At 41.0% G+C, this 27,574-nt stretch overlaps 1 protein-coding gene across 5 annotated transcripts in view; it reads right to left on the bottom strand.

Moving 5' to 3' along the window:
* centrocortin (cerebellar degeneration-related protein 2-like) overlaps nucleotides 1-27,574 on the bottom strand; it is a 420,769-nt gene that overhangs the window by 32,312 nt on the left and 360,883 nt on the right. For all 5 annotated transcript variants that reach the window (XM_065218869.1, XM_065218867.1, XM_065218868.1 and 2 more), the window contains one exon: nucleotides 12,007-12,119. In XM_065218869.1, the coding sequence (XP_065074941.1) occupies nucleotides 12,007-12,119 (113 nt within the window). The remainder of the gene's footprint in view (nucleotides 1-12,006; nucleotides 12,120-27,574) is intronic.

Here is a 27,574-nt window from a genome sequence, read left to right as displayed (position 1 = left end):
TTCATCTTCTTCTGGTCGGGTACCCCCCCTAAATTGGATTCCAATGACCGATTGCTTCGGTCGGACGCCTCTACAACCACAACAGGTGCGGCCGGCTTCGCTCTCTACTCCACCGCACAACACAACAACATAACGCATCGAATATGATTTAATTTATAGGTATTTTCTTGCTCGCTCTCTTGCACGTCGCTCCCCGCGTCTTTGGGTGCCTAATGATGTCTTAAATTATTCGAAAATTAAATCAACCATCGCAGCATTCAACACACAGCGCGCCTGCGAGCGATGAACGCATGGTTCCGATTCAGTAATTCAGTGAGGAGGAAAAAAAAAACGGACCATTTATTTTTCTCGCTCGCTGTCTCTCCCTCGATCTATTGCGTCTCGTTACAATCGATTGATGAGCAAATTAGAGGCGTGAACCACCCAATGGCACCAGTGTTTCGTCAACGGTGGTGGCTCTCGATCGATAGGCTGTCGTAGACAGCGCCGAAGGACAGTTGGTTTAATTTTTTTTTTGGTTGGCGAATTTGGCAGAAAATCGTTCAAGCTCCAATTTTTCTGATCATAATTGCGGTATATACTTGGCAGATTTAATTATGGAATGAAGAGCGGTCCAATGGCGTGGGCTGTAATCGTTTTTCTTGATGTTGTGAAGAAATGACTTCGAAATCATTGGCTTCGAATGCTTGTTTAAGTGATTGCTGTTGTTGGTCCTTAATTTTCACATATTTAAGCTTTGATGGCATATATCCCCTGCTAGGTCTCCGAATAAACATGCCATTTATTTGACCTATTAGTGTTCGACTAATCTGAGTAGAGATGTAATTGGTTGGAGCGACTGCAAATGATTCGAAGTCTCTTGAATTTTAGGGCAGATCAGTTGAATTGTTTGTCAATTACTTCCATACACCCAAGTCCTGGAAAAACCTAGAGACAAACATATCATAGGGAGCAAGTTTAATGAACTTTGAGAGCATCAGAGCTCAGAGTACTATGGCGCTTAGGAAAAAAAAATACAGGAGTCAAACAACTCAAAATCCGATGACCAATGAAGAAGTTCAGAGGATCTATAGGAAAGCCTTTTTAGATAGTCATAGATCCTAGAAGATCCATCTACAAGAAACCACGAACTGTGAGGAGAACAAATCATAGGATCATTGTTTTTGCTTTTTTACGTCTTTGTGGGGTGAAAATCAAAAAATTGTGTAACGAAATAGTGTTAGGTTTTGAAAGCTTATAACTTGGCCATTTACTGATGGATTTAAGTTCTTTTCATACCCTTTGATTCAAAATTGATGTAAGATTTGTTTAGTATAGAGATTATAGGTTATCATTAGTAAAATTGATCAACATTTTAGGTCGCGATCAACCAATCACGTGCTCGCTTGTTATGACTATCGAGATAACAGAGAGAGATGATCGGATGCGAGGTTATAAAATAGCTTAGGGGACGACGGGGTAAGACGGCCACACTCTGGATTATTGAAACAAACAACTCTTGAAAAATAATGATATGGTATTTTTGTTCATTAAACATTGAACATATTTGAACGTCAAAATAAATTACAAAATACAGTTATCAGTAGAATTGATTCAGAATTCCACATTTTTGAATTACTTTAGGGCGTATTTTAGATTATTTTGATATTTTTTTTCAGAAACCGCGTTCCTACAAACGAAAAACAGCACGGTAGGAATGGACGGAACAACAGCTCATGGATTCCAATAAGAAGACAACTGAAATGAACAAAGCCCACAACGAACCTATGCTTCAGAAACCCTGTTTTTAGTTGGGCGCAGGATGCAGAACTTGTCCGGCATCTTCTGGACATGGAGAGGCGCTTTTACGGAATCACCATGTTGGATGTTCGGAAGCTTGCTTTTGAACTGGCTGAACGAAATAATTTGCCACATCCCTTCAACAAAACAAAACGAGTCGCTGGTCAGGATTGGCTAACCGAATTTCTCAGACGCAATCTGAATATTTTTTCGTAAACCGGAAGCCACATCGATCGCTAGAGGTAGAGGTTTTAACAAACCAACGGTTGACAGATTGTTTGATATTCTTGAAACAGCAATAGAGAAATCATCATTTCAAGCATCCTGGATTCACAATGCGGATTAAACCGCAGCAAACACGATAAGTTTTGCTATTTTCTTTTGCTTTCAATTAGTTTTTACTTACTTGACCTAAGTCTGACAGCCCAAACCCCAAAATTTTACAATTTCAAGGGATCACACATAACATGACGTATTTAGTTTTTAAGGGAATGTTGCAAAAGTTATTACCGGTCATGTATTAGGCACATATAGTCAAATACATACACTACGAAGGAGGACGAGGTGGGTTCAAAATGCTACGTCAGTTATGAAGATCCCTCAAACAATCACTTTTGGATGGGATGTGTTGGTTTGAACTAAATTCATTAAATAAGAACATCTCGTTTCTGAATAACATACTTGTAAAAATTGTCAAATTACGAAACCAGATCCAAATCTATCGTATTGGAAATTTGTTGTCTTTGGCAAAGATGTAGACAACAGTATAGAACAATGTGATTTATTTTCACTCCCAAAAAATTCTATAAGATTTCAGAGTGCGCATCAAAATTTCTGAAATGCAGATGTAGAAAATGCAGGAAAATCGGGAGCTAATCAATCTTCCATCCAGAAGGCCTGAATCACCTAAACTACGCCAACTGTCTTGATTAGGATATCCGTAAATAGCTTATACATTAAATCCACATGCACACTAGCGCCACGTAGTGGGAGAATTTTGATCAAATCTTTCCATCATTTGGGAGGATTTGATCAGCTAAACAACTTTCCTGAAGACGGAAACTTCCTAGACGGATAAGATCTCAAGATATAGCTTATATAGGAAGTTGACTTGCACATCAGCGCCGCATAGTGACACAAATATTAAATACTGTTCTCTAACCAAATGGCCTTGACCCACTGTACAGTTTTACCAAAGACAGTAACCTTCCATATGGCCAGGATCACGAGATATTACATGTGGCCGTCTAAGGGTGGCCAACCTTAACCCGCATGATTTTATTCTTACGTTATTTAGACTTGTTTTGACTCACCATAAAACATCATCAAGTGGAAAGGAAAATTCCTGAAGATCAATGTGGTTGTGGAAAATACTCTAAAGATCAATATTGACATAATTCAATGCTGCAATTTTGTATATAGTTGGTTAAATTGCAGTTTTTTCGTGACTGCTTTCTCACCCCAATGGGTCTGGGTTCAATCCCAGCCGAGGTCGGTGGGATTTTTCTGAGACATAAAAATCTGTTGTCACATCGTTAGACGCCGTACACGGCCGATCAGACTAACTCAAATGAAGTAGGATTTCTCTCAAAATGGCGAGTAGTGGAGTTAAATTTTCCTCAATAATCTGCTTGAAAAAAAAATACGTATTTTATGTCTATGAGTACACTAACGGCCAATGAGATTAACTCAAAATTAAGTCCAATTTGACTTAAAGTTTGCAAAAAATGGGTTACTTAGAGAATGAGTAAATTTTTCCTCGATTTTCTAGGAAAAACTCCTTGAATACCGTAGGATACCGTTGAATAGCTAAAATCGCATTTACACGGCGCTCACTTCGAATTTGTTTAGCGAGTATCTCAACAGGGCCCAATGGCACTACCAAATGTCATGCAATTGTGAATTGATTTCGACTCAGGTATTGAGCTACTTTTATCGGCCGTTTAGACGGGTAAATTTTTTCCCGAATTTCATCATATTCGAGCAGATTTTTGAGAAAAATTTGACGCACTCAGTGAGTAAGCCTACTTTCCCGATTTTAAGTGAAATGTTCAGTCATGGTGGTTAGAACTGCTGACCCTCCAGGGTAACCAGTTTTGTAAACAAAAAATACAAGAGACTATGGGGTCTTATACAATAAATCTTATTTGTTAACTGCAGCAGGAGCTTGTGTTTTGTGTAGGAATCCGGCATTTTACGAGCGCTTATGGCCGCCATAATCTGGCTGAGTTTTTGGTAGGGAACATGTTATTTGACGTTTGGGTTGTGTCGTTTGACGTTTAAACGTTCAAATTTGATCGTTTACACGTCAAACGACAAAACCCAAACTTCAAATCTTATGTTCCCTACCAGTAACTCAGCCAGATTGTGGCGGCCATAAACGGTCATATGAGCTGCAGCTCGCTGATTACAGGTTTGGTGAAACCGGATGGAATTGAACTTTGAAATCTGTGTTAAGGAAATTGCTTTTTGCAGGCAATCGGTGATAATTTTAATCATCATAGCAACATTAGCACATTCGTGCAAATTTTCAATAGTGACATTTTGAAACAAGATAAAGTCTTAAATTTAATCGAGATGCGTAGAAATATATCTGATCGACTAGTGATAAAATTATTGAAATTGGTCCAGGGGCAGCTGAGTTCTTAACGTTCAAAATCTTTCATAATTTTGTTACATGTATCATTTTCAATTTTCACAAAGTGTACCCCCATATAGAAATCACAGACGTAGTCTTACGTCAAAAATATGTTTAATTCCTACAAGGGCGCAAAGGGTAATTCTAAATGAGTAACCAGTTTCAAATTTACCAAGACATCACTGGGCTGCGGTCTTCATCAAAGCTGTTCAGATGCTTAAGGCCTATTGGAAGTGAACAGTTGAGTTCAGAATTCGCCCTCCAAGTGAAACTAATAAATCATTTGCTTAACTTGACATCTTGACTAGATAGAAGGTTTCAGTCTTTGGATAAGTTTTTCAAGTGAAAGAGACTTATTGGATGGTGTACATTACACTAGTTTACCTTTTCACTTCTCATTGCTTTAAAGTTGTTCTGATGAATAAGACCTATTGGATGATGGACAGCTCAGTTCAGAATTCACAGTACGACTAGATAGAAGTTTGCTGTCTTCAGTTCTGAATGACAAGACCTATCATATCTCACTCGAAAAAATCACTAACCACTAGTGCCATTTGATACCAATATGGCTTGCTTTAGTCGACATCTCGAATAGATAGAAGATTGCTGTCAACACGACCTATTGTATAGTGGACAGCTCAGTTCTAAATTTTCACACCAGGCCCGGCGAGTACACGATTTGACTTATAATTACTTGCTTTAACTTGAAAGCTCAACTAGATAGATGGTTGCTGTTTTTGACAAAGTTGATCAGATTTATAAGACCTAATGGATGGTGGCCAGTTTAGTAGAAAATTTCTCCACCAGTGTATGAACTGACTTCCTACCTTTGGCCAAGTTGTTCAGATGCACAAGACCTGAGCCGCAATTAATGTCCGATCGTAGGAGATCAACGATGAAGGTAGCCTTCGAGATGCCACGGCGAACACTAAGCAGTTGTAGGGACATCAAATTACAGCGACTTTCATAACTAGCGAGATTGAAAGGATCACTCCTGGGTAGCCAACGAAGAGCGAAACGTACAAATCTTCGCTGAATTGCCTCGATACGAATCACCCCGTTGCTATAAAAAGGAGCCCATACTACGGAACAGTATTCTAATGTGGAGCGGACTATCGAACAATAGAGTGTTTTTAAACAGAAAATGTCCTCAAAGTCTTTGGCAAAACGAAAAATGAAACCAAGTTGAGAATAGTTTGAAATAGTCAGCATAAGACAGCTTCAGGCAACGGATAGACAAGTGAATGTCATTCAGATACAATAAAAATATGAACGCTCCCAGATGACTGCCTTGAGGTACACCAGAAGAAACAGGGAACGGTTGAGAAATACGATCTCCTATCTTCACTAACATATGTCGACCGGTGAGGTATGAGCGAATCCAATAAAGAAGGGAACCGTGAAAGTCAACTCGCTCTAGTTTGACCACTGCGTTTGGCCAGCACTCCAATACAGCTCTTAATAACCGCGGAAGGGATTCCGTCAGGGCCAGTGCTGAAAGAATTTTTCAAACGAAGGCCTGCTCTACGAACATCATTAGTCAAGATAGGCGGATGTGGTTCAACAGCAGAAAGTCCGGGAATTTTCTTTAACGACGACACTGCTGAATTGTGACATGAACAGGTCAGCGATTCCTTCCGTATCTCGTAACCCGTAACCCGAAAAGTGCAAGCCTGATATAAGTTTAATGATAACTGCAGAGGTGATTGGTGTCTACAACGTTTAACTAGTGGTTCGGGTGCCTTTTAAACCGAGCAATTAGAGTTCAAGGCTAAGGAAACATAGATCAAGCAGTCTTTGATTTTCATTGGATATTAGACTGATGCAAAATTTGACTTTTTCGCTCCACAGTGCTTAAATGGTTTCAAATCGGGTCCTGATTAGCCTCCCAAAGTTACAACTCATTTGGTTAGAAACAGACTTCGCACAAGCCATTTGAAGATTGCATGTAAATTACTATGGGAAATCTCAATTTTTTGTTCATTGCCTTCTAGTGTTTTCCATATTGAGCTGCAAAACAGCTCGATAGCTATTCTTATAGAAAATTTTCTCAGCTACAACTTTGCTGAAAATCATTTCTATGTAAAACGATACAGGAAATAGTTATTAATTATGTAAGAGATTGGTAAACTTATGACATGATCAAGCAGCTGCTCTGTAGGCAACACTGTATTTTGCAGTGTGACATAGTAGCCATGATTTTTGTGTCCTATTCAACACCCCAGAAACACCAATGTTGCCTGCTGAGCAGTTGATTGAGCATGATCATAAGACATCAGCGCATTGAACCATTGATAACTTTCGATCCTTGCATTTAATCAAAAAGTGGTGTTTAGCAAAGTTGTAGCTGGGAAAATTTCCTACAAGTATAGTTGAAAGTTTTTGAGGCAGACCAATATGGTGAATTATTAGATAGACATCAACAAAAATCTTGGTTTTACCATAGTAATTCCCATACAAACTTCAAATGGTTTGTGCCATCTCAGTTTCTCACCAAATGGGTTCAAATTTTGAGAGGTTAGTCAGGATCCGATTTGGAATCGTTTAAGTATTGTGGAGCGAAAATTTCAAATTTTGCATCACTCTATTGGATATCCCGTTCCGTTGCAGAAGTTCAGCAGTATTGTAGCAATCTAGGAGAGATGATACTAAGCTTCATTCGATGACCAGTTGACTAAGGCAAGATTGAAATCACCAAAAAAGTGTATCAACTCAGAATATCCAAGTCGATCCGCAAATGAAGAGCACTTGCATATGATCAAATCTCAAAGATTACTGAGTTACTGAACTTTTTCTGTGTTGCGCTATGCTTGCCATAAATTGGCTCTAACTCGAAAATATGCTAATTAGCACAACATTATTACCTCCATTGGACAGGTTAACAAGTTTCCTACCTAATAATTTCCTTTCTACTTCAAGTAAGCTGCATTTAGTTACATTTTAGAAATAAACATGTCTAAAATTGGTGTTTTCTACGTGTTTTCCCTTATTATTACAAAACATACGTAATAAAGTGTGTTGTTTTGTCTAACCAAAAGATGCCTCTTAAAGTGCTATAGAACTCTCTATTGGACACCAACTTTCTATCTCGTTTAGTTCTGTTGCAATTTTGTGCTAAATACATCATGTTGGGTCGTTAATTAACGGTTGCATAAAACACGAATTCAACACCACCGTGTATTACTGTTGACGTCTGTCTGAGCTGTGAGTTTCTTGTTTGATTTTCTCTTCTTGGTCACACTTATCAGACCGTCACTCCAAGCGGCGATCAAGTGTGCTGTGCGCGCTCCATGCAGACGTCAACAGTAACACACTGAGCTCTTACCGAGCGCGAAAAGCTGGAATATGAAGTAACTGCACTTCTACAAAGTCCCTGAACTTTATAGAATTTCGTTGTTTTTCTGAAAAGTTCTGCGAAGTTTCCTCGACCTAGTGGCCAAAGTCCATTGGCATGCAGAGAAAAGTTGGCACTCTTCACGAATCCAATTGGACAATCGGATCAAAAACCGCTTCAAAGCAGGGGATGCATCCGTGATTTTGCGCAGATCGGGCGCCGAGTTACTTGGGTCCAACTATGCCGACTACGTACACCGGTACACCGACGGCTCCCGATCGATAAACAGAGTAGGTATCGGGATTCTCGGAGACGGTATTGCTGAAAGCAGCAGTCTTCCTCCACAGTGCTCGGTTTTCTCGGCCGAGGCTGCAGCGACAAGGTACGCCTACAGGACGTCAGACGGTGGATCATGCGGCGCATTGCAGCGGCATGGGAGGCCGAGTGGTTCCGCAACAGAACTGCCTTCGTCCGCAAAATCAAAGGGTCAACTGAAGCATGGAGCGAACTGGACAACCTGAGAGATCAACTATGGTGGCCTGCCGTTCCGCAGAAGCTGCATCATCTGCGGGGTACCCTACACCGTTAAACACATCCTGTGCAACAGCCCGGAGTTTCAAAATCTTAGGGAGTCACTCTACCTAACTTCCAGCATCAGGGATCTGCTCGGGAATGATACTCCGGCCTCGGCAGCACTAGTAACCTTCTTAAAACGAGCCAAAATCTACCCAAAATCTAGGTTACTCACTCTGAGGCCTCTCCTTTCTCTGGAGATGAACTAGCCATAGGCTAAAAATCTCCTTAATCTAGAATTTAAAAAAAAAAACTGCGAATTTTCCACGGATTCCCTGACCTATTCCAAGGTCAAAAACGCCTGTAATCAAACAAAGTTGCCTTAAAACCTATGAATTTTCCCAAACTTGTACAACGTTCCCGTTTCTACGAAGTTTTTCCGATTTTTTACAATGTTCCCTTGATTTCTACGAAGTTCTCTGAAGCTAAAGCTTAAGCTCTAGTTCATCGAATTCCTGCGAAGTTCCTTGAACATCTACAAAGTCCCCAAAGTTCTACTAAGTCCTGCAGTAGGAGAAAAATGCCTGAACTTTATCAGTCAAATTTCCTAAAAGCTCGTTAAATTTCTACAAAGTTTGATGAAGTTCTACAAAGTTATCTATTCTTCTACTAAATATCCTGAGCATCTACAAAATTCACTGAGCTTCTACAACGTTAGTTGAACTGCTCTTCCAGAAAGTTTCATGAACTTCTGCGCAGTTCCCTAAACTTTTTTTAAAGCTCTTAAAAGTTTAATAAAGCACTACGAAATTCCTTGAAGATCTGCATCGTTCCCTGAATGTTAACGTAGTTCGACAAACTTTATAAAAAATTTAACGAATTTGTAACATGTGAAGATATTTCGTAACGCTCATAGATTTTTAACCTTCTCCAAAAGTCTGGACTTTCCTGGAGCTACGGAAACTGCCCTTAAGAGCTCTGAAATTCCCCAATTATCTTTAGATCTAGCTTTTCTGAGGCACTTGGAACTTCTTAAAAGTTTCCACAGTGTTTTTTTTTAAATTCTCTCCACATCTCAGAACTTGTTTTGACTTACGTTAAGTTCTCTGAATATTTCTGAAATTCCAAGAAGCAGCTTTTTTGAAGCTAATGGAACCGCTTTGAAGTTCTTAAGGCTTCTATGAAGTCACCAAAAGCGTCAGGTGCCACGTGTGTCCATCCCGGCACCGTTTCAGCGGGCCACCTATCAAAGTTTAAAGCCAGCCCATACCACTGAAGAAGACGGTCCGTATTCTGGGGGTACTTGTCCCTCAACTTCGAGCAGCACTTAAAAGGCGATCCAGAACGACTGCCGCAGTAGGACTTGATCCGTACCGTCTCTCACCCCCAACGGTCTAACAATCGCTCGTTTCCGGGTTGCAAGAGCTGTCATCGATAGTCACCGTCGCCTACTGTACGGTCTGGAGATGGCGTGCATCACCACCGAAAAGCTCGTGAAGATATTAGCACCAACTTTCAACACCTACGTTCGGATTGTCTCCGGTCTTCTTCCGTCAACATCCGCCGATACCGCATGCATCGAAGCGGGTATTCTGCCCTTCCGTCATCGCATAACCGCAGCAATTGCAACGAAAGCCGCTGCCTTTACAGCAATGACCTCCGGAAATGACAGGATCTTTCTCCTCGATGAGGGGAACAGACTCCTCCGCATGACTGCCTATTCGGAGCTCCCCCCAGTGGCCAAGGTCCACTGGTACGGAGACAAAAGTTGGCGCATACCTCCACCAAAAATCGAGAGTCGGATAAAGAGCAGGTTCAAGGCTGGAGATAACTCTGCAGCGCTGAGGAGAACAGTAGCCGAACTGCTAGGCTCGGACTGCCCAACCCATGCCCACATATACACGGACGGATCGCTTTCCCGAGCCGGGGTCGGAATTGGAGTAGCCGTTACAACACCCTCGGACCGGCCCATACTGGTACTATCCGATTCGTACAGCGTGATACAAGCCCTTACATCTGAGACCCTGGCTCACACCTGGATACAGGGTATCGTTGAGGACACACCTCCGAACACGGTGTTCACCTGGATTCCTGGGCACTGCGGTATCTCAGGAAATAGTGAAGCCGACAGCCTGGCAGGGTCTGGACGACGAAGTGCCACTACAGGACATAAAGCGATGGATAGTTAGCAAAACTTGGGAAGCCTGGGAAGCAGAGTGGTGCCAATCCCAATCCCTCTTCATCCGAAGAATCAAAGGAACGACGAGCAAGTGGACGGATATGTCGAAACTACAGGACCAGAAGGTGGCTTCTCGTCTTAGGACAGGCCATACAAGGATCTCACATATGTAGTTTTGGTAGGACGCAGTTCCACAGAATGTGCTACGTTTGCGGAACCACTGCATCGGTGGAACACATCCTATGCCTGTGTCGCAATACCAACATCTACGGGAGCAGTACGCACTTCCCAACAGCATTAGGGACATACTGGGCGACTAGCTATACAACAACATTTAGGTCCTTTTAACTTTCTTTTGGCTGACAGGACATCTCTGTCGGACAGGCGATTACCCCTCCTACGGTGGAGCTCCGATCTCTTTCAAAACCCTACATAACTATGATGTACCAGATTGCTTTTTTGTTTTCGTTGCCTGTATTGTTATTTTTTTGCTGGAATCTGTTTTAATTACTTCTATTTGAGTACATGTGAATTGTAAGCCAACTCCGGGGCCTCCTATTTTATAAAGATGAACAAGCCAACGGTTAAAAATCTCTCTAATAAAGTTTAAAAAAAGCTTCCATGAAGTTCCCCATATTTTCAGGAAGTTTAAAAACCTTCCCTTATGTTACCGCAGGTTGTTCACTGAAATTCTTAGCATTTACTTTCATTCCTCAGATCTTCTGTTAAGTTCCTACAATCTATGTGACGTTCAGTGCAGATAACAATCCTTTCTTCTACACTCAACTTAGCTGAAAATGAAGACAACCTTAACAGATAGACCAACTACCTGCATGAATTTGGATTTTGACATAACAGCATTCTCTTGGTCAAGGCAACCTCTGAGTATCGAAGTCAACATTTGTTTTTCTTCATTCGTGCCTGGATGTCAATTGTCGCCTCTGTTGTTTTAATATTAATGCTCGTCTTCATATTGGTGGGGATGATTATGATTATTTTCATTTAACACAAATATAGCGCTGAAGAACGTGTCGTGTTGGTTTTTACACTCAGGTCGACGGCAAATTATTGCCTCAAGCTGAATTGATCTAAACGAAGTTGATTGTTTTGCTTTTGAGGATCGCTTCTGATTTAGATAATTTTGGGTTTGATAATCAAGCACTGGTGAATATCAACAAACGCGTATTCGTTGATGTATAATGAACTCATTTGTTCATTTCGCTCGTACGTAACAGCGAAGATTTTCAAAACAAACGCATTTCATCTACGCTGCGTTGAAGCGCTAATCCTTTCATGTGATGGTAAATGATAAAAACAGACACTGGTGACGTTTATGGGTCTTTCAAGACATTGAATATTTTGAGACCTTCGACTAACTAAAATTAAACTAACATGTTAACTTCAAAATTTTACTGACTGAAAGTCAAGTGTCACAAAATACGCATTACTACACGTCGCAGAGTTGACCAGGTTGACCTGGCCGGCAATCCTAAGACCTCTACGTTTCATTTGAGTCACAACGATCCCCTTGTATGATGACACAATTGTGCAAATTAAGCTTACCTCGATTTCTTGTGCCTGATCCTCGATGATGTTCTGATGGTGTTTGAGCGAAGTTTCCAGTTCCTTATTCCGCTCGAGCAAGGTCTTGCCGAGTTCCGCCGCCAATTGCAGATCTGCAAATAGTCGCAAATAATATAGAAAATTAGTCATATGAATTACACACCGACACACCGACGGACGACGCAACCCTAAATTAAATCCGTCCGAAGATTGCAACTTACAAAATTCGACTCGGATAAAATGTGCATAATTCGCTCGACATTTTGCACGCAATTTTCCACCGATTTCCGCCAGCTGCTGGCCGGATAAATTGCACTGATAATCCTCACCCCGGATAATTGTGTCCAATCAAAGCCCAAAAAAAATCAACAATAACAACCCCGCTGCGGATAGACCACACACTCACACACACGCTGCGCGAGAAATGATCTCCGCCGGAAAATTGACCAAATCATCCGGCCGAGCATTGTTTTCGAAGGAAAATTGACGCTATTGATTGGCGGATTTTGCGGTTGCAGTGCAGTTTTTCATTAGCGGATAGTGTCTCGCCCCTCGACGGGGGGCGCCGCGCACGGTTCGCTGTGTGTGATTTGCGATTTATGGGTGCGATTTGTTTTCGCGCACCATCAACTTTCAGAAAGCGCGAAAAATGAAATTAGATGCAACAACCAAACCACCTAACGAATCATGGTGCGGAGAATGCAAAACACGAAAAGCTTAAATTGCGGCCTTGTTGCGATCATCTGGTGGCGATCGACGGCGGCGAATGTCGCTCGTTTGCTGTGTCATAACTTTTGAAAACTGAAAGTTTTATAGCGGCCGATTAGCCGATTGTCGCATTGTTTTAGTCGGGAAGGTGATGATTGCTCGGTGGTTTCGGAGAATCAGTTTTTAATTCTGTTGGATCAATCAAGCTTAAATTTGAAGCTGCGTAGAAGCTGTCAAACGGTGCTATAAAAATGTGATACTGCTATAAAATCTAGATTTACGGTTTAATTTAGCACTATTTTACTCCGAACATGCGCAACCCATCAATTAACCTTGAAATCACACGGTTCAGTGCCTTAAATGAGTCCATTCGGATGCCATAATTAAGCACCGTCCAGCTCTCTTTTTCGACACATTAATCATCGTTACTTTTTACTAACCACCCGCACGCGGCCTCGGTCAAACCCTTGTTTGTTCTGATAAATATATTGCGTAAAGTCAATTATTTACACCGGACGGAGAAAAATGGGTGGGAAATTCGCCTCATTTCGCATTTCGTTTGTAGACTTCTGCTCTTAGGATTTAATTGTGTGCAAATGCACTCACTGTTGCTTGTTTTTTTTTTCGCTAACATCCCATTGTTCGGGCTACTCCAGATGGAAAACCTGCTAAAAGCCTTTTTCCCACCATCCCCATTTAGTTTGCCTTGCTGATGAGTACGCTTTGAGACATTGACAGATGTGCTCAAGTGAAGCAGAAGTAGATAAACAAAGATGGCCTTGGAGTTCAAGGGAAAGCCGTAAACCGTCGAAGCAGCTCTGACTTTTCAAATAAAATGCAATGGCGATGAATTAGCAACTCATTAATGTGAAGCTGTAATGAGTTGAGAGGTAGGGTAGAGAACTACTTCGGCCTAATCACCCATTTTGGGCCTATCGAGCGAGCAGAAAACTTCAAATAAATCCATGATTTCAGAGTTAATAAGTCCATTATGCGTTTGGTACAAAACTTTAGTTAATAAGCTACCGAACTAAGTCAATGAGAGCGAACAAAAGAAGCTCTCCGACCGAATCAATTTTTATCTTCATCCGATAGGCCGAAGTGAATTCACTGGCGTTTCAATTTCAATGACGTTTAAATGCGTTAGACCAAGTTTAGAATCCGTTGGTCGAGTTTGGCGTCAAGAAGCAGTGTTAGACTTTTGATAATATCTCATCGATTGGTTTCTTTTTATTAAATTTAAATAACATTCCGTTTGGTGCTAAACTGCGCGGTGATTAAGAAAGACTAAGTGCGGGTTGTTTTTAATAGGCCGAAAATGGGGTAGTTAACCCTACTACTTTTTGTTTTGCATATCAACAGGCTCGTATCGTCGTCAGATCACACGGAAGTCGTTGACGTCGTCGTCGTAGGTGATGCAACCGGGTCGGTAATTTGCGAAGGTGTCGAAGAATGTGGAACTAATGAGGTGTTACTCCTTTTATAGATGACACGATCTGGGTGGAAGATGTTCAACGACCTTTTTATACGTGTGCTGAACTTGCTCTGGAAGTGTTATATACTTGTCATCCCAAGTAACATTTCTAGTTTCATGTGGGTTCTGTAGACCATGACTTAGATTTGTAGTATGCTTTAAAAACTCGATAAAACTAGCATTGTTTATTGGGATGGCAATCCTCGAGAATTTACTTGAAGGACTCTGGATTTGGGGAGCATTATATCCTCACTCGAACACCTTTAGATTCGCTTTGGAAGTCTTTGGATTTGCACATGAATTGCTCTAGATCTGCTCTGGAAATCGCATAGACTTCCCTAAGAAATCCAAAATTCTTACACTGAAAACGCTCAAGCCTAGAGGCCAAGGGGTCTGGCCAAAAATGCCTTCCAAACTTGCCTGAAGGTCCCCCCGACCTGTCCTAGAGGGATCTTCTAAGTATTTTTTTCTGGAAGTTAAGGATATAGTTTGGACATGCCTTGGTAATCTGGTCTCTGAACTAGACTTGGAAGCTTGCGAATTTTCGCCAGGTGTCGCTCTTTTTGCAATTACTACTTTATGAGCTTGCCGTTGAAGTCTGAGGACCTTGCCTTAGAACTCCCTAGAACTTGCTCTAGAATTTGCTGGGACCTGCCTTGTAAATAACACTGGGTTGCCTTTGAAGATTTCTGGGATTGTTGCTGTAGTGCTCTCAGCTTGCACAGGAAGTCCTCAGAGCTCAGCTGCACATACATTGAAACTGCTTTAGACTTGTGCTGAAATTCGATTGGAAAAAGAAGTCGTTTCGAATAATATTGGACATCTTTGAGCTTCATTAACTTGCCTTACTCTGGTGCCGCTTTGAACTAGGCCTGAAGTCTTTTGTACCTACTCAGGATGTTCTTTGGAATTTCCTTTGCTGTTCCCTAATTTAGTAATAACAGCTCTTTGGACTTAAGGTCCTCTCGACTTGCCCTGCAGGGATCTTTCAAGGTCTTTTTTTTTTTTGAAAATTGGATATATTTTGGATATCCGTTGGTTATCTGGTCTCTGAAGGTGTCGCCCTTTTTTTTTGCAATTACTACTTTCTGAGCTTGCCATTAAAGTACTTAGAATTTGCCCTAGAACTCCCTCGGCCTTACCCTAGAACTTGCTGGGGCTTGCATTGGAATTAACACTGGCTTGCCTTGGAAGATTGCTGGGTTTGTCGTGCTAGTGTCCTCAGCTTGTACAGGATGTCTTCAGGACTCAGCTTGCCCTGATAATCTTCTGAACATACATTGACACTCCTTTTTAGACTTGTCCAGAAATTTGATCGGAAATAGAAGTCCTTTGGAATAATCTTGGAAATCCTTGAGCTTGATTAACTTGCCTTAATCTGGTAGCCATTTGAACTAGGCCTGAAGTCTTTTGGATCTACTCAGGATGTTCTTTGGAATTTCCTTTGATGTTCTCAAAATTTGTACTAAAAGCTCTTTGAACTTACACTGGATGTTTTCAAAATGTGTAACGAAGCTCTTCTGGATTAGTCTTGGGAATTCGTTGGAATTGTACTGAAAGTTCTGAAGGTCGTCTCAACTTACCCTGCATGGATCTTTAATTTTTTTTTTCTTTAAGATTGGATATATTTTGGATATGCCTTCCCAAGTAACATTGCAAGATTTATAGGTGTTTAATAGCATTCTACAAGTCCAAATCATGGTCTTCAGAACCCAAAATTGTTACTTGGGTTGGTTATCTGGTCTCTGAACTATACATGAAAGCTTGCAAATTTTCCTCAGGTGTCGGTTTTTTTTAACAATTACTACTTTTTGAGCTAACCATTAAAGTACTTAGAATTTGTCTTAGAACTCCTTCAAACTTGCTGGGGCCTGGGTTGCCTTGGAAGATTGCTGAGTTTGTCGTGGTAGTGTTCTCTGCTTGTACAGGAAATCCTCAGAACTCAGCTTGCCCTGATAGACTTCGGAACATACATTGAAACTCCTTTTTAGACTTGTCCAGAAATTCGATCGGAAATAGAAGTCCTTTGGAATAATCTTGATTAACTTGAATTAATCATATCGTAGGGCCATTTTCCACAGAGATGGCGCTGTTCCGCTGGTGAGAAATCTCCATATAGAAATTGAGAGAAGTAGTAATAATTCGCTTTCGGTGCAAATTCAGGTCAAAACAGCTGAACGACAACCTAACTAAATCAGGCAGGGACTTTATCGGTCAGTATTTCCGGGATATCATTGTTAAACAAGCTACAATTAAATAAGGACTGAATTTCCCCATACATTTTATACCCGCTTTACTACCAGTGCCAAGAGAGCCAAATAATTCAAATCCAAGAGCGAATATTTTCTCTCCTGAGCTAAATCTCTCAACATGTCATGTTATATTGATGCCACACGATATGTGATTTCCCTTTCACAGACTTCAAGATATAGTACCTAGCCCTGAAAATTTGTTGGAACCCTAATTTATGCAATTAGATTTCCCATTCAGGGGCGGAACATGGCAAGCATTCTTGTCGTCGAATATGTGAGAAAGGAGGGACTCCGGATGCTAATCTTACGGCATATATAGAGGTACCATACTAGGTCCCAAGTCCCAACTAAGTGTATGCTTAATTCCTGATAGATGTCACCATTGATGGACAACTCACACCTTAAGCATGGTAACATAATTAATTGCCTCAGACATGCTTGGCATACACAGTTTTGGTCACAAGCTGCTCATTTGCTTATAACTTTGCACACAGTTGACGAAACAAAGTTGTTTTTGAAGCAGTAGATAGAATAAAGCTTAAGCTTGTTATAGATACGAAAAAAAAGTAGATTTTAATTCTAGTAATAAACTGTACTTGTTTTTGTGTTGTAAAAATGAAGTGAGAAATGCTCGCTGCACATTTCGGACTTTAAGAGTAAAAATTCATTGGTATTGATTCAAATGTTAAGATTTACGTACTCTTTGCATATCTATAGTAAATTATGATCCTAATCTATCAATTACGTTACAGAAAAACAAATTTCAACCACTGAGTGAAAAGTTATTAACAAATAAACAGTTGGTGTGTACAACTGTGCATGCCAAGCATGGCCTCAGAAACCTTCTGTACTTGCTCAGACCCATAATAAATGTCCTGGAAGTCCTCTAAATGTGTCCTGAATAACTTCTCTGGACATGACCTAGTATCCATCTAAACCTTATTCTGGAAGATCTCTCGGAAAATCCCTGCACCGAACCTCGTCTGTAATTGCTTGTAAGTGTTGTAGAAGTCATTTAAATTGCTCGCTAGATGCTCATCTCAATAGAATAAACCTCGTGGACAGCAACATCTGTCGGTATGGAAACGGTTACGATGCCATCGATCACGCAGTTTGGCAATGTGCGGATAATGACGCCACCAGAGAGCGACTTTTGAATTCCCTCGAGGCCCAAGGAAGACAACCCTATATCCCTATCAGAGACGTGTTGGGTACCCGCGATCTCTGCTATATGCAGTCGATTTATGCACAGCTATTATCCTCTGCAAACCAGTCATTGTCGGACAGATACTCGATTGAAGTTCTCAAGCCTCTCAGACCTAGGATGAAAATCATTGGCTTTTCGGATACGATTGACGAGCAGCAACTAATCGACAAGCTCAGAAAGCAGAATGATCTCGCAGATACGGTTTCGCTCTAGGTCATTCGACTGATGAAAAATGTGAATAGACCATCAAATCCAATGAGTGCGCTGATCGAAACTGATTCTGGGATGTTTGAATCTCTGAAGAAACGGCAGAAAGTTAACGTTGGATGGAATCGCTGTAAGGTTGTGGAGGCAGTTGATGTTCTCCGGTGTTTCAAGTGCTCCGAATACGGACACAAAGCTTCTTCATGTCCAAATCCGTCCTGCTGCCCAAGATGTGCGGAATGTCACCAAGCCAATGAATGCATCTCGGATTACGAAAAATGTGTTAACTGCGATAAACTTAATAAGCGTCAACGACTGCCAGCTGATGATGCGTTGGAAATCTCCCACGCGTCTTGGAGTTCAGACTGCCCCATCTACCAGAAAAGGTTGAAGAATGCGAAGCAGCGAATTGATTACTCCAGCTAGCAATCATCAGCGAATACATTACCCCACCTGAGCTTCCTGTTTCTCCAGGTGAGCTTACGAATGGTATATGTCCCACCGAAGTCCGGCAGGATACTGCACCAAATTTGAATGAGCCTTCTTGGTTACAGTGCAATGAAGATATCAACCTTTGCCGCACATCTCTTAACGACAACGCAATCATCACCTCGGCCGATGACGTCTACCACTCAGGAGCGGCCTTCCCTGTTCTTCCAGGTAAGGCAAACAGTGGTATATGTCTCGCCGAAGCCGGGCAAGATGCTCCCACGTTCCAGCCCGCTGTCGACTCAGTACAAACCTCTGCTAACACAACGCCCTCTGATGACATTGAAGATATAAACATCACTGTAAACACCGCGCCTTTCGGCACTGGGGATTTTTGTGCATATCACTCGGTTGCACTTCCTGTTTCACCAGGTAAGCTAAACAGTGGTATATGTCCCGCCGAAGCCGGATATATACCACTGTTTAGCGCAGGATACTGCACAATCTCTGAATAGTAACCACCTATTTCAGCCTGTCCGGGAAGAGTCCACCATCTCTTTGCTTCAGCCTACTACTACCACCTGCGACGTCGAAACCCACGAAACTGGTCGCCCACGCTGTGTTATTCGTACCGACAACATCGTATGCTTCTACTACCAGAACGTTAGGGGCCTCAGAACCAAAATAGAAGACTTCTTTCTCGCTGTCTCGGAGATGGAGTACGACATCGTTGTTCTCACAGAAACCTGGTTAAACAACGAGATCTCATCGCCTCAAATCTTTGGGCCACAGTATCAAGTATACCGTAAGGATCGCGATCCCATACGATCTGGTAAGACAAGAAGTGGTGGGGTACTAGTAGCTGTGCATACTCGATTGAGCTCCAGCATTTGTTCTGTCGCAGTGGATGCAGATATAGAACAGATTTGGATAGTTATAGATGCAGGAGCTAGACATATTTACGTAGGGTCCGCTTACATTCCTCCTGATCTGGCAGGCGACGTGAACATTATTAGTAAGTTCGTTGAATCAGCTGATAGAGTTCTAAACTCGGCTCAAGAGCTGGATTTGCAAATGGTATTTGGAGATTTTAATCAACCTTCACTTGTATTGTACTCAACCCCGGATAGATTTGCCCTTACGGATCCCCACGAATCTTCGTTTCCACAATCCAGTATTGCTCTACTTGACGGAATGACAGTACTTTGTTTAAAGCAGTTGATTTCGATCAAAAATGTAGGAAACAAAACCTTAGACCTTTTGTTCGTTAACGCAGACACCAGACCATTATGTGACGTCTCTGAGCCCCCTGAACCACTAACAAGCGTGGATCAATTACATCCGCCATTCCAAGTTCTACTGCAGTGTTCTCCGCCCACCAGGATTGAAGAACTAAACGACGACAGAGAGTTCAACTTCAGTAAAACTGACTTTGCCGCTCTGAATCTGGCTCTCTCTTCCATCGACTGGTCCCGACTGTATGAGTCTGTTGACGTTAATGAAGCAGTTGATGTGTTCACCATCACCTTGCACCAGTTGTTCCGTGAACACGTCCCTCCACCACGTTCTCGCCCATCACCGCTATGGTCAAATAGCCATCTCCGACAACTCAAACGTGAGAGAGCAGCAGCACTGAGGAAATACTCGAGGGACAAGAACCCCTTCTCCAAGAGAAATTTCTGTGTTGCTAGTAACAGATACAAAAAGTATAATGGCCTTCCAACGAACATATTTCTGGGAGACGAATCCTCTGACTCTATTGATGGTATATGTAACCTGTTCGCTGAAAACTTTGCAAGCGTATTTGACGAACTTATGGTGGACGAAGATCAAATAAGAATGGCTCTTTTGGATGTTCCAGCGAATGCTCTCAACTTCCGCGTAGGTGACATCGCAGATACGGATGTGCTCACAGCTCTGAGGAAAATGAAGCCTTCGCTGTCAGCTGGACCAGATGGAACTCCTGCTACCGTTCTGAACAAATGTGTTGAGAATGTCTGTGGGCCCTTGAGATTTATCTGCAATAAATCACATTCAGACTCTGTATTTCCCGATAAATGGAAGGATCCGATAATGTTCCCGAGATATCGCAAATTACCGTGGAGTAACATCATTGTATGCTGGGTCGAAGCTGTTGGAGATACTGGTGTACAACATGCTAATTCGTGCTGCTAATATGTACATATCCCCGGATCAACATGGTTTTTTTTCCAGGGAGATCCACTGCCACTAACTTGATTCAGTTCACATCTAGCTGCCTTCTAAGTATGCACGATAGTTATCAAATGGATTCCATTTATACGGACTTAAAAGCCGCATTCAATCGTGTCAATCACCGAATCCTGCTCGCAAAACTCGAACGCTTAGGAGTTGAAACTCGGTTTGTCAAATGGATGGAATCTTACCTTGTCGTCGTCTTTGCGTGAAACTTGGCACTTTTGAGTCGCACACTTTCAGCAACAGCTCAGGAGTTCCACAAGGAAGCAATCTTGGACCACTGTTATTTTCCCTGTTTTTCAACGATGTCTGCTCTCTCCTACCAGACGGGTGTAAAATCTTGTATGCAGATGATCTAAAATTGTACTTGATAATACGATCTATAGAAGACTGCCAGAAGCTTCAACAGTATATTGATCTCTTCGAAGGCTGGTGTGACAGGAATCATCTCGTTATAAGTGTGAAAAAATGTGCCGTGATATCTTTCACCCGCAAGAAATCTCCAATCTGCTGGCCATACACGATTCGTGGAGAAGCATTGGAAAGAGTCACAAGCATCAGGGATCTTGGAGTGGAGCTTGATTGCAAAATGACGTTTCGGGATCATTACTCCAACATCATCGCTTAGGGCTAACAGAAATCTGGCATTCATCTTCCGCATTTCGAAAGAGTTTCGCGACCCGTACTGCTTACGATCACTGTACTACTCCCTTGTACGTTCCGGGCTAGAATCTGCTTCTGTCGTGTGGAGTCCTCACCACGAGGTCTGGATAAAAAGGATAGAAGCAGTTCAATCACGATTCGTAAGATACGCGCTCCAGTTCCTGCCTTGGAATAACCCAAACGATTTACCACCGTACGAGAGTCGCTGTCGCCTGCTAGGAATGACAACTCTGGAAAGCAGGCGAAGGCAACAGAAAGCAGTATTTGTTGCGAAGCTGCTGTTAGGAGAAATTGACGCTCCCTACATACTCTCTCGAATAAACCTTGGTATTACACCCAGACAACTCCGTCAACGGCAGATCTTGAGGCTTAACTTTCAGAGGACCGATTATGCTCAGAATGCATCTATTAGGGCAATGTGTGTTGAATTCAATCATGTTTTTTATCTATTTGATTTCAATGTTAGTATTAATGTTTTCATTCAACGACTTCGATCAATGCTATAGTATTAAGGGTGCCTAGTGTAAGTTAATTCCTGTAGACCGTGGTTTGTCCGATGAATAATAATAATAATAATATTCGACATCTTGATGAACAACATTGACTGACCAGAGCTGCTGCAAGAAGTTACACTCAGCGCGCCTCATCGTCAACACAGAAAAAGTTATGGATTCAATAGTCCGTTAGGTTCCTTCCTTAGAGCTTTTAGTTCTGTCTGTGAACAATCTGATTTTAATATCACTAAAGTGGTAAGTAGTAACGTCAGTATGGTAGTTTAAAAGGGCCTTAGTTTGTCATTTTGGTGCAGATAGGAGAAGGTCAAGCCAAAAAAAAATTTCTATTTGACCTGGAACTATCTTTTTTCGAAAGACTTCCTTGATTTCCATGAAAGGTTCTGATCTATTTCACAAAAAAAAAAAACAATAATCTGTAATAGAAAGCAGCCTGGGATTAAACCCACGAACATCTGCTCAGTAAGTAATACCGGATGCCATAAGGCCACCGAGCTCCTCATAAAGGCTGACTAAAAGTAAATTGGTACACACAAAAAGACCTGTAATTCGTGATTCAATATGTTCAAAAAGTCCTTTAATGGATGCTTTACAGTACTTTTATAAAATATATAAGTTACAGCATTAGATGGTTACATTTCTCCAGTTCGAACGAAGTCGGAATCCTTCTTTGACATAATGCATCAAACGTAAACAAATATTTCATGTAAAATTGAGTGCTCCGAGAATGAAAAGTTTGTTTCTCGACGAAAACCAAATTTGATTGAATTAAATTTCACGTCTGTTATGACTCAATTTTATGTCAAAATTGACGCTCGTATATGTCAGTCTCAGAGCACCTAAATTTACATGATTTTTTCTAAGTGTGCATTTCTTGCTTTTGGCGTTGAATATTCCGCTTTTGGTGCCAAAATAAAATAGCACATTATGGTTATTTTGGCATTTTAACGATTGTTTGGGTATTTTCTGACCGTTTTGGCATTTTAAAGCAATTGAATTTTAATCATTTAAACGGTTTGGTGGCCATTCAATCATTTTGATGTGTTAAGGCCTTTTTGGTACTTTGGCGTCATTTCGCCATTTTAACGGGTTTCAGGTCATTATTTAGGTGCTATTTTGGCGTTCTTACACTATTTGAGCTAGTTAAGGATCATTTAAGTCTTACTACATATTTCTTCAATACTGGCGCGCTAGGAGATTATGGATTTTCTGCTCGGCTGCAATGCAAAGGATCTAACCTGTAAGTTCCAGCCTAAAAAAAACAATCAATTTCGGGTCACAATGGCACTGACTGCCACCAGCAGCAAGTTGATACCGTTCCCTCATTCCATTGCACAACCACCGGCCGCCAGCGAGCGTGGCAGTCTGGCAGAGTGGCAGCAACCTGCCACTTAAAATCCGTCCATGTGTACTTATGCATTGGCTACACTGACTTTTTTTTTTCTCTACCCTAATGGGCCCCAGTATGTAGTGAGGGTAGGCTAGGATCGTTAGCTCATTTACGACATCCAATTATTCACAAAGGCAACCTCAGAGAGTCCACCAGCGGCCGACCGAGCCGGCATAGACAATTGATTGCACTCACCCCGGCCGGGCTTGCTCCAACATTAACCATATGTTAATTGGGCCTTTGCCTAATCAGACCCTCCTGCACTCTCCGATTAGGCAAAAATGGTGAGGAAAAACAACAGCCCCCATCGAGTGAGTGAGTGAGTGAGCGAGCGTTTTCTGCCCGGCAAACCAATATAATAAAAATGTTAAGCCTCAAACTAAGTACTCCACCACCCACTTGATTGGTTTGACTCGGCAAGCCCACCACCACCGCAGCAGGAATCGAAGAAAGTGCGCGCATTCATTTTTCCATCCAATTTCTGATAATTCAATTAAAACCCTATCGTGAGCCACTTGAGCCCCCTCCACACCATTCACTCAGATTATTGCGCCAATATTGGGCGAAAGGGAAAAAAACCAAGCTAATCGCCATTATGTTGTACCCTTTAGTTAGTTTAGTCTTTATTGCTGGTTCACAAACGAGTTTAAGGGAAAACTCGAAAAGAAAAACGCACCTCTGCTGGACTAGGGTAGGGTCTCTGCTTTGGCTCGAGCGAAGAGAAAGATCCAATCGTCGAACCGGCAGTGGCTGAACAATTGCATTTAAATGGCCGAACAAATGAAGGCTATTATTTTCCTACTGTTTACAGATACCACCGGTGGGTCCGTGCATGCTGCTTATGCTTTCCAATTGAAATGTGTGTTTCGGCAAATTTGGGATGAAAGGCGCAAAAATTGTGGGCAAATTGAAAAATGTATGGTTGTATAATTTGGTTTTCTATACGGGATGGTTCGAGGTAAATGAAGTGATTTGAGTGTGGAAAATTGGCATCGTAGGTGGTCTCCATAAACCTTTTTAATTGTTTAGGAAAAAAATCGTAACCCTTTTACGCAACTACGCGAGCTGCAGAATCAGCTAATGGTAGTTATTTTTTTCCCATAATTATAAAATAAGCGTTGCCATTAGTGCGGAATGCAAATCAAATCTCAATCCAAAATCCTAATCTAAAAATTTGGTTTCAGCCCAATCGACCCAGTTTCCGCGCGGTGGTGGTGGGTGCAATTTGGGCTGCAAAATTGTGATAATTAAGTAATTTAATGAAATCGAAACAACTTCAGCGAGCACCTACGTATGAATTGCTGATGCTCTGAGTTGGAGGAATTTTGCCATTCACGCAGCCATCGAGCGCGGATGGATCTGTTTGAAGTGAGCTTGGTGGAGGTAGATGGATCTTAATAGTTCCGCAGTTGATGGGAATATAAGCCTTTCCCGATTGGATTGAGCATCATTTGATTGATCAATAGAAGAAGTTGAGTTTATAATTGATACGCATTTCCCGGGAAAAACGATTACATTGTCCGAAATATGTACTACATAGTAGCGAAGACAACATATTAAGAAGATTGGCAACTCTACCTGATTACATGGAACAAATACAGTAGCACAGCACTTAAGCAACCTTAGAACCATCGAAATGTGATCGATTTGAGTTTTTGACTTTTGAGGGATAGATGGCGAGATTGCGCCTGATTTTTGCAATTTGCATGAGAAAGTGTGACAGACGCTACAATTGCTGAATTTTAGTAGAAATGTGAATGATTGCCCATAACAAACAATAAAGCAAATTTTCATGCAGATAGGAAAAGGTCAAGCCAAAAAACAAAAAAAAAACAAATCTATTTGACCTGGAACTATCCTTTTTTGAAAAACTACCTTGATTTTCATTAATGGTTCTGACTCTTTAAAAAACAATAATCTGTAATAGAAAGCAGCCTGGGATTAAACCCACGAACTTCTGCTCAATAAGTAAAACCGGACGCCATCAGGTCACCGAGCTCCTCATATCACTGCAAGCACATGGATTGTCTGTTGATATCACCGTTAAATCCGGTGACGACGATAACATTTACGTAAAATAAAAAAATAAAGGGTTGTGTCCTAGACACGACCGCAGTATGACGTAGAACTATGCAAAATTGATGTATGTCATGCATTTTTGATTATTATGCTTTATCTTAATTTTTTAAAGTATTTCAATGTTTCGGTTATGGTTCAAAATTCGCGATAATTCATGTTAGCATAATCAGACCATGGTTCATCTTACGCATGAGATAATGTATTTAAATTTAATGTAATGGTTAAGAATTGACAGAATTTCCCCTACATAACTACCTTGGGTTGATCAATGTTGAGCTATTTTGCTGTGATCAAAGTACACTAAATTTGACATCGATATCGACCACAATAGGAACTGACACTATTTCGTCACACATTTTTTGTTGATTTGTACCTCAGTATAGTACACAGTGGGATAAAACATTTGCCAAAAAATAATTTATTTTTTTCAGTAGCTCCATCCTTAGTTTCAAGTTAGGTTTCTGAAGCAGAAAAGAAAGTGAAGATTGCATTTTATGATAACGCAACAGGCTGTTGTTTTACATGTCAGAAGACGGTACTTTAAATATTGAACAAAATGTTGTTTCATATGTCAACGAAGTAGGGGAGGAAGGGGTATAACGAACATACGGGGTTTAAACACTTCTTTGTTCTCCAATTTGGAGGACAACCCTAACCTAAAATTACCATGCATCATCATTATGTACTTTACAGAGTGTTCGTAGAATGATTGCAAAATAGAATACTGTGACTTTTCTCAAATTAAACGTTTGGGTTCCAATAAGTAGGTGCTTAGTACAACCTTAATTGAAAATTAGGGGATTCAGCTATTGAATTTCAAAGTCAGAGCAAAAGCTTGTATACAGGTTCTACACCTGTTTAATGTTTTGATAGTAAACATCATAGTTAAGGTACACCGGTGCAAGTCAAATGAGTACGTATATCTCTTTGGAAGTGAATATTCACTGTAATTATTTTTGAGAGGCATTGTGTACTACCGCAAATTATATTAGAAATAATCTCAGTGATTATTCACTTCTGCTAAGAGCTACATCTACCGTTTCAACTTCCCCATGCGTTTCTACTTGCCCCACTGTAGATTAATGGATTTTGGTTGGACCTATTCATGTCATTTTTAAAGATAATTTGGGTTCTTTAATTTAAAAAAAAAAAGTGTGTCGATTTTTATACACCATCTGAAAAAGCTTCGTTTTTTGAGCACAACGATATTTTTTTTTTCGAAACCGTAGACTTTCATCTCGATTTTTAAATCAAAGTTTAAAGGAAAATTAACTCCACTGTTCGACACTAAACTAAAAAATTGACACAGCTCGCTCCCATACAAAGTCCCACTGACGGGCGCTAAGATGGTGATGTTTTCTAATGTAATCGCACTTTAAATATAGTTCCAGTGCTCCAATTTTGATCAAATTTCGGATTTCGGTTCCATCTTTAATGTATATTACGAATATGCCTTTACCTCAACACCCTTACAGAACCCAATCGGAAACAGTAGATAGAGGTTCTTTCTATATGATGCACGGTATATGCATTTGGGTTAACAATCGACGCCTCTCCTTCTTTACATATTCTGCATAAATTTTTTTTTCTAAGCCCCGCCCTGACAGGATTTTCAATGGGTTTTTTTTTGTGAATGGGGTGGGGCAGAAAGTATCTTTTATGCAGAATATGTAAAAAAGGATGGACTTCGCATGTTTATCTAAGTGCATATATAGAGGCACCAGATATGTTTTAAAGTCAGTTGGTGGTACATCACCCACAGAATAACATAAAATATTGTGACCGATTTTTTTCAGAGGCAGTAGTTGGTTAAAAAAATTAACGGAATTAAACTTATTTTTTACTACATTGTAGTTTGTTTAACAATTATTTCCCGGAAAAAAGTGATTGTTGAAATATGGAGGCGAACCAGCCCAAGGCTGAAAGCCTCATTAATAAAGTTAAATAATAATAATAATAATTGTTGAAGTCCATATTTTTTCCAGGTTGTCGTTATAGAGGAGGGGGTGTTTTGCATAAATAACTTTTCCGCGTTTCGTATTAGGGGCTGTTCAATTTTTTTGGGATTCTTGCCCCCTCCCTACCCTCTTTGTAATTTATTTCTACTTGTCAACAGATAAAATAGTTACCCTAATGACTATTTTCTATATCTAAACATCAAAACTGCTTCAAACACAAAATTAACGCAAACTACGCCTAAAGCTACGCTTATTTTTCTCGCGGGACACATTAAAATCGAACACATAATAACAACTATTGAAAACGCGGCACATACTCAACATTGGTTCGTGTACGCCATAGTTGGTCCTCGAACGCCGGTTGTTGAAGAACGCATGCAGCCGGAGGTCCCGTCGTTGAGTGTTGATGTCAAGAAGACTGAGAAGTGTGGAGCAGTCGACGTTCCCTTGCAGAAGATCCGCAACGAAACAAGCC

This window comes from Ochlerotatus camptorhynchus, unplaced genomic scaffold (assembly GCF_037179485.1).
Source record: "Ochlerotatus camptorhynchus isolate MF236.1 unplaced genomic scaffold, CSIRO-AGI_Acam_v1.1 ptg000094l, whole genome shotgun sequence".
In the NCBI taxonomy this organism is placed as follows: domain Eukaryota; kingdom Metazoa; phylum Arthropoda; class Insecta; order Diptera; family Culicidae; genus Ochlerotatus; species Ochlerotatus camptorhynchus.
This window is presented reverse-complemented; position numbering and strand designations above follow the sequence as displayed.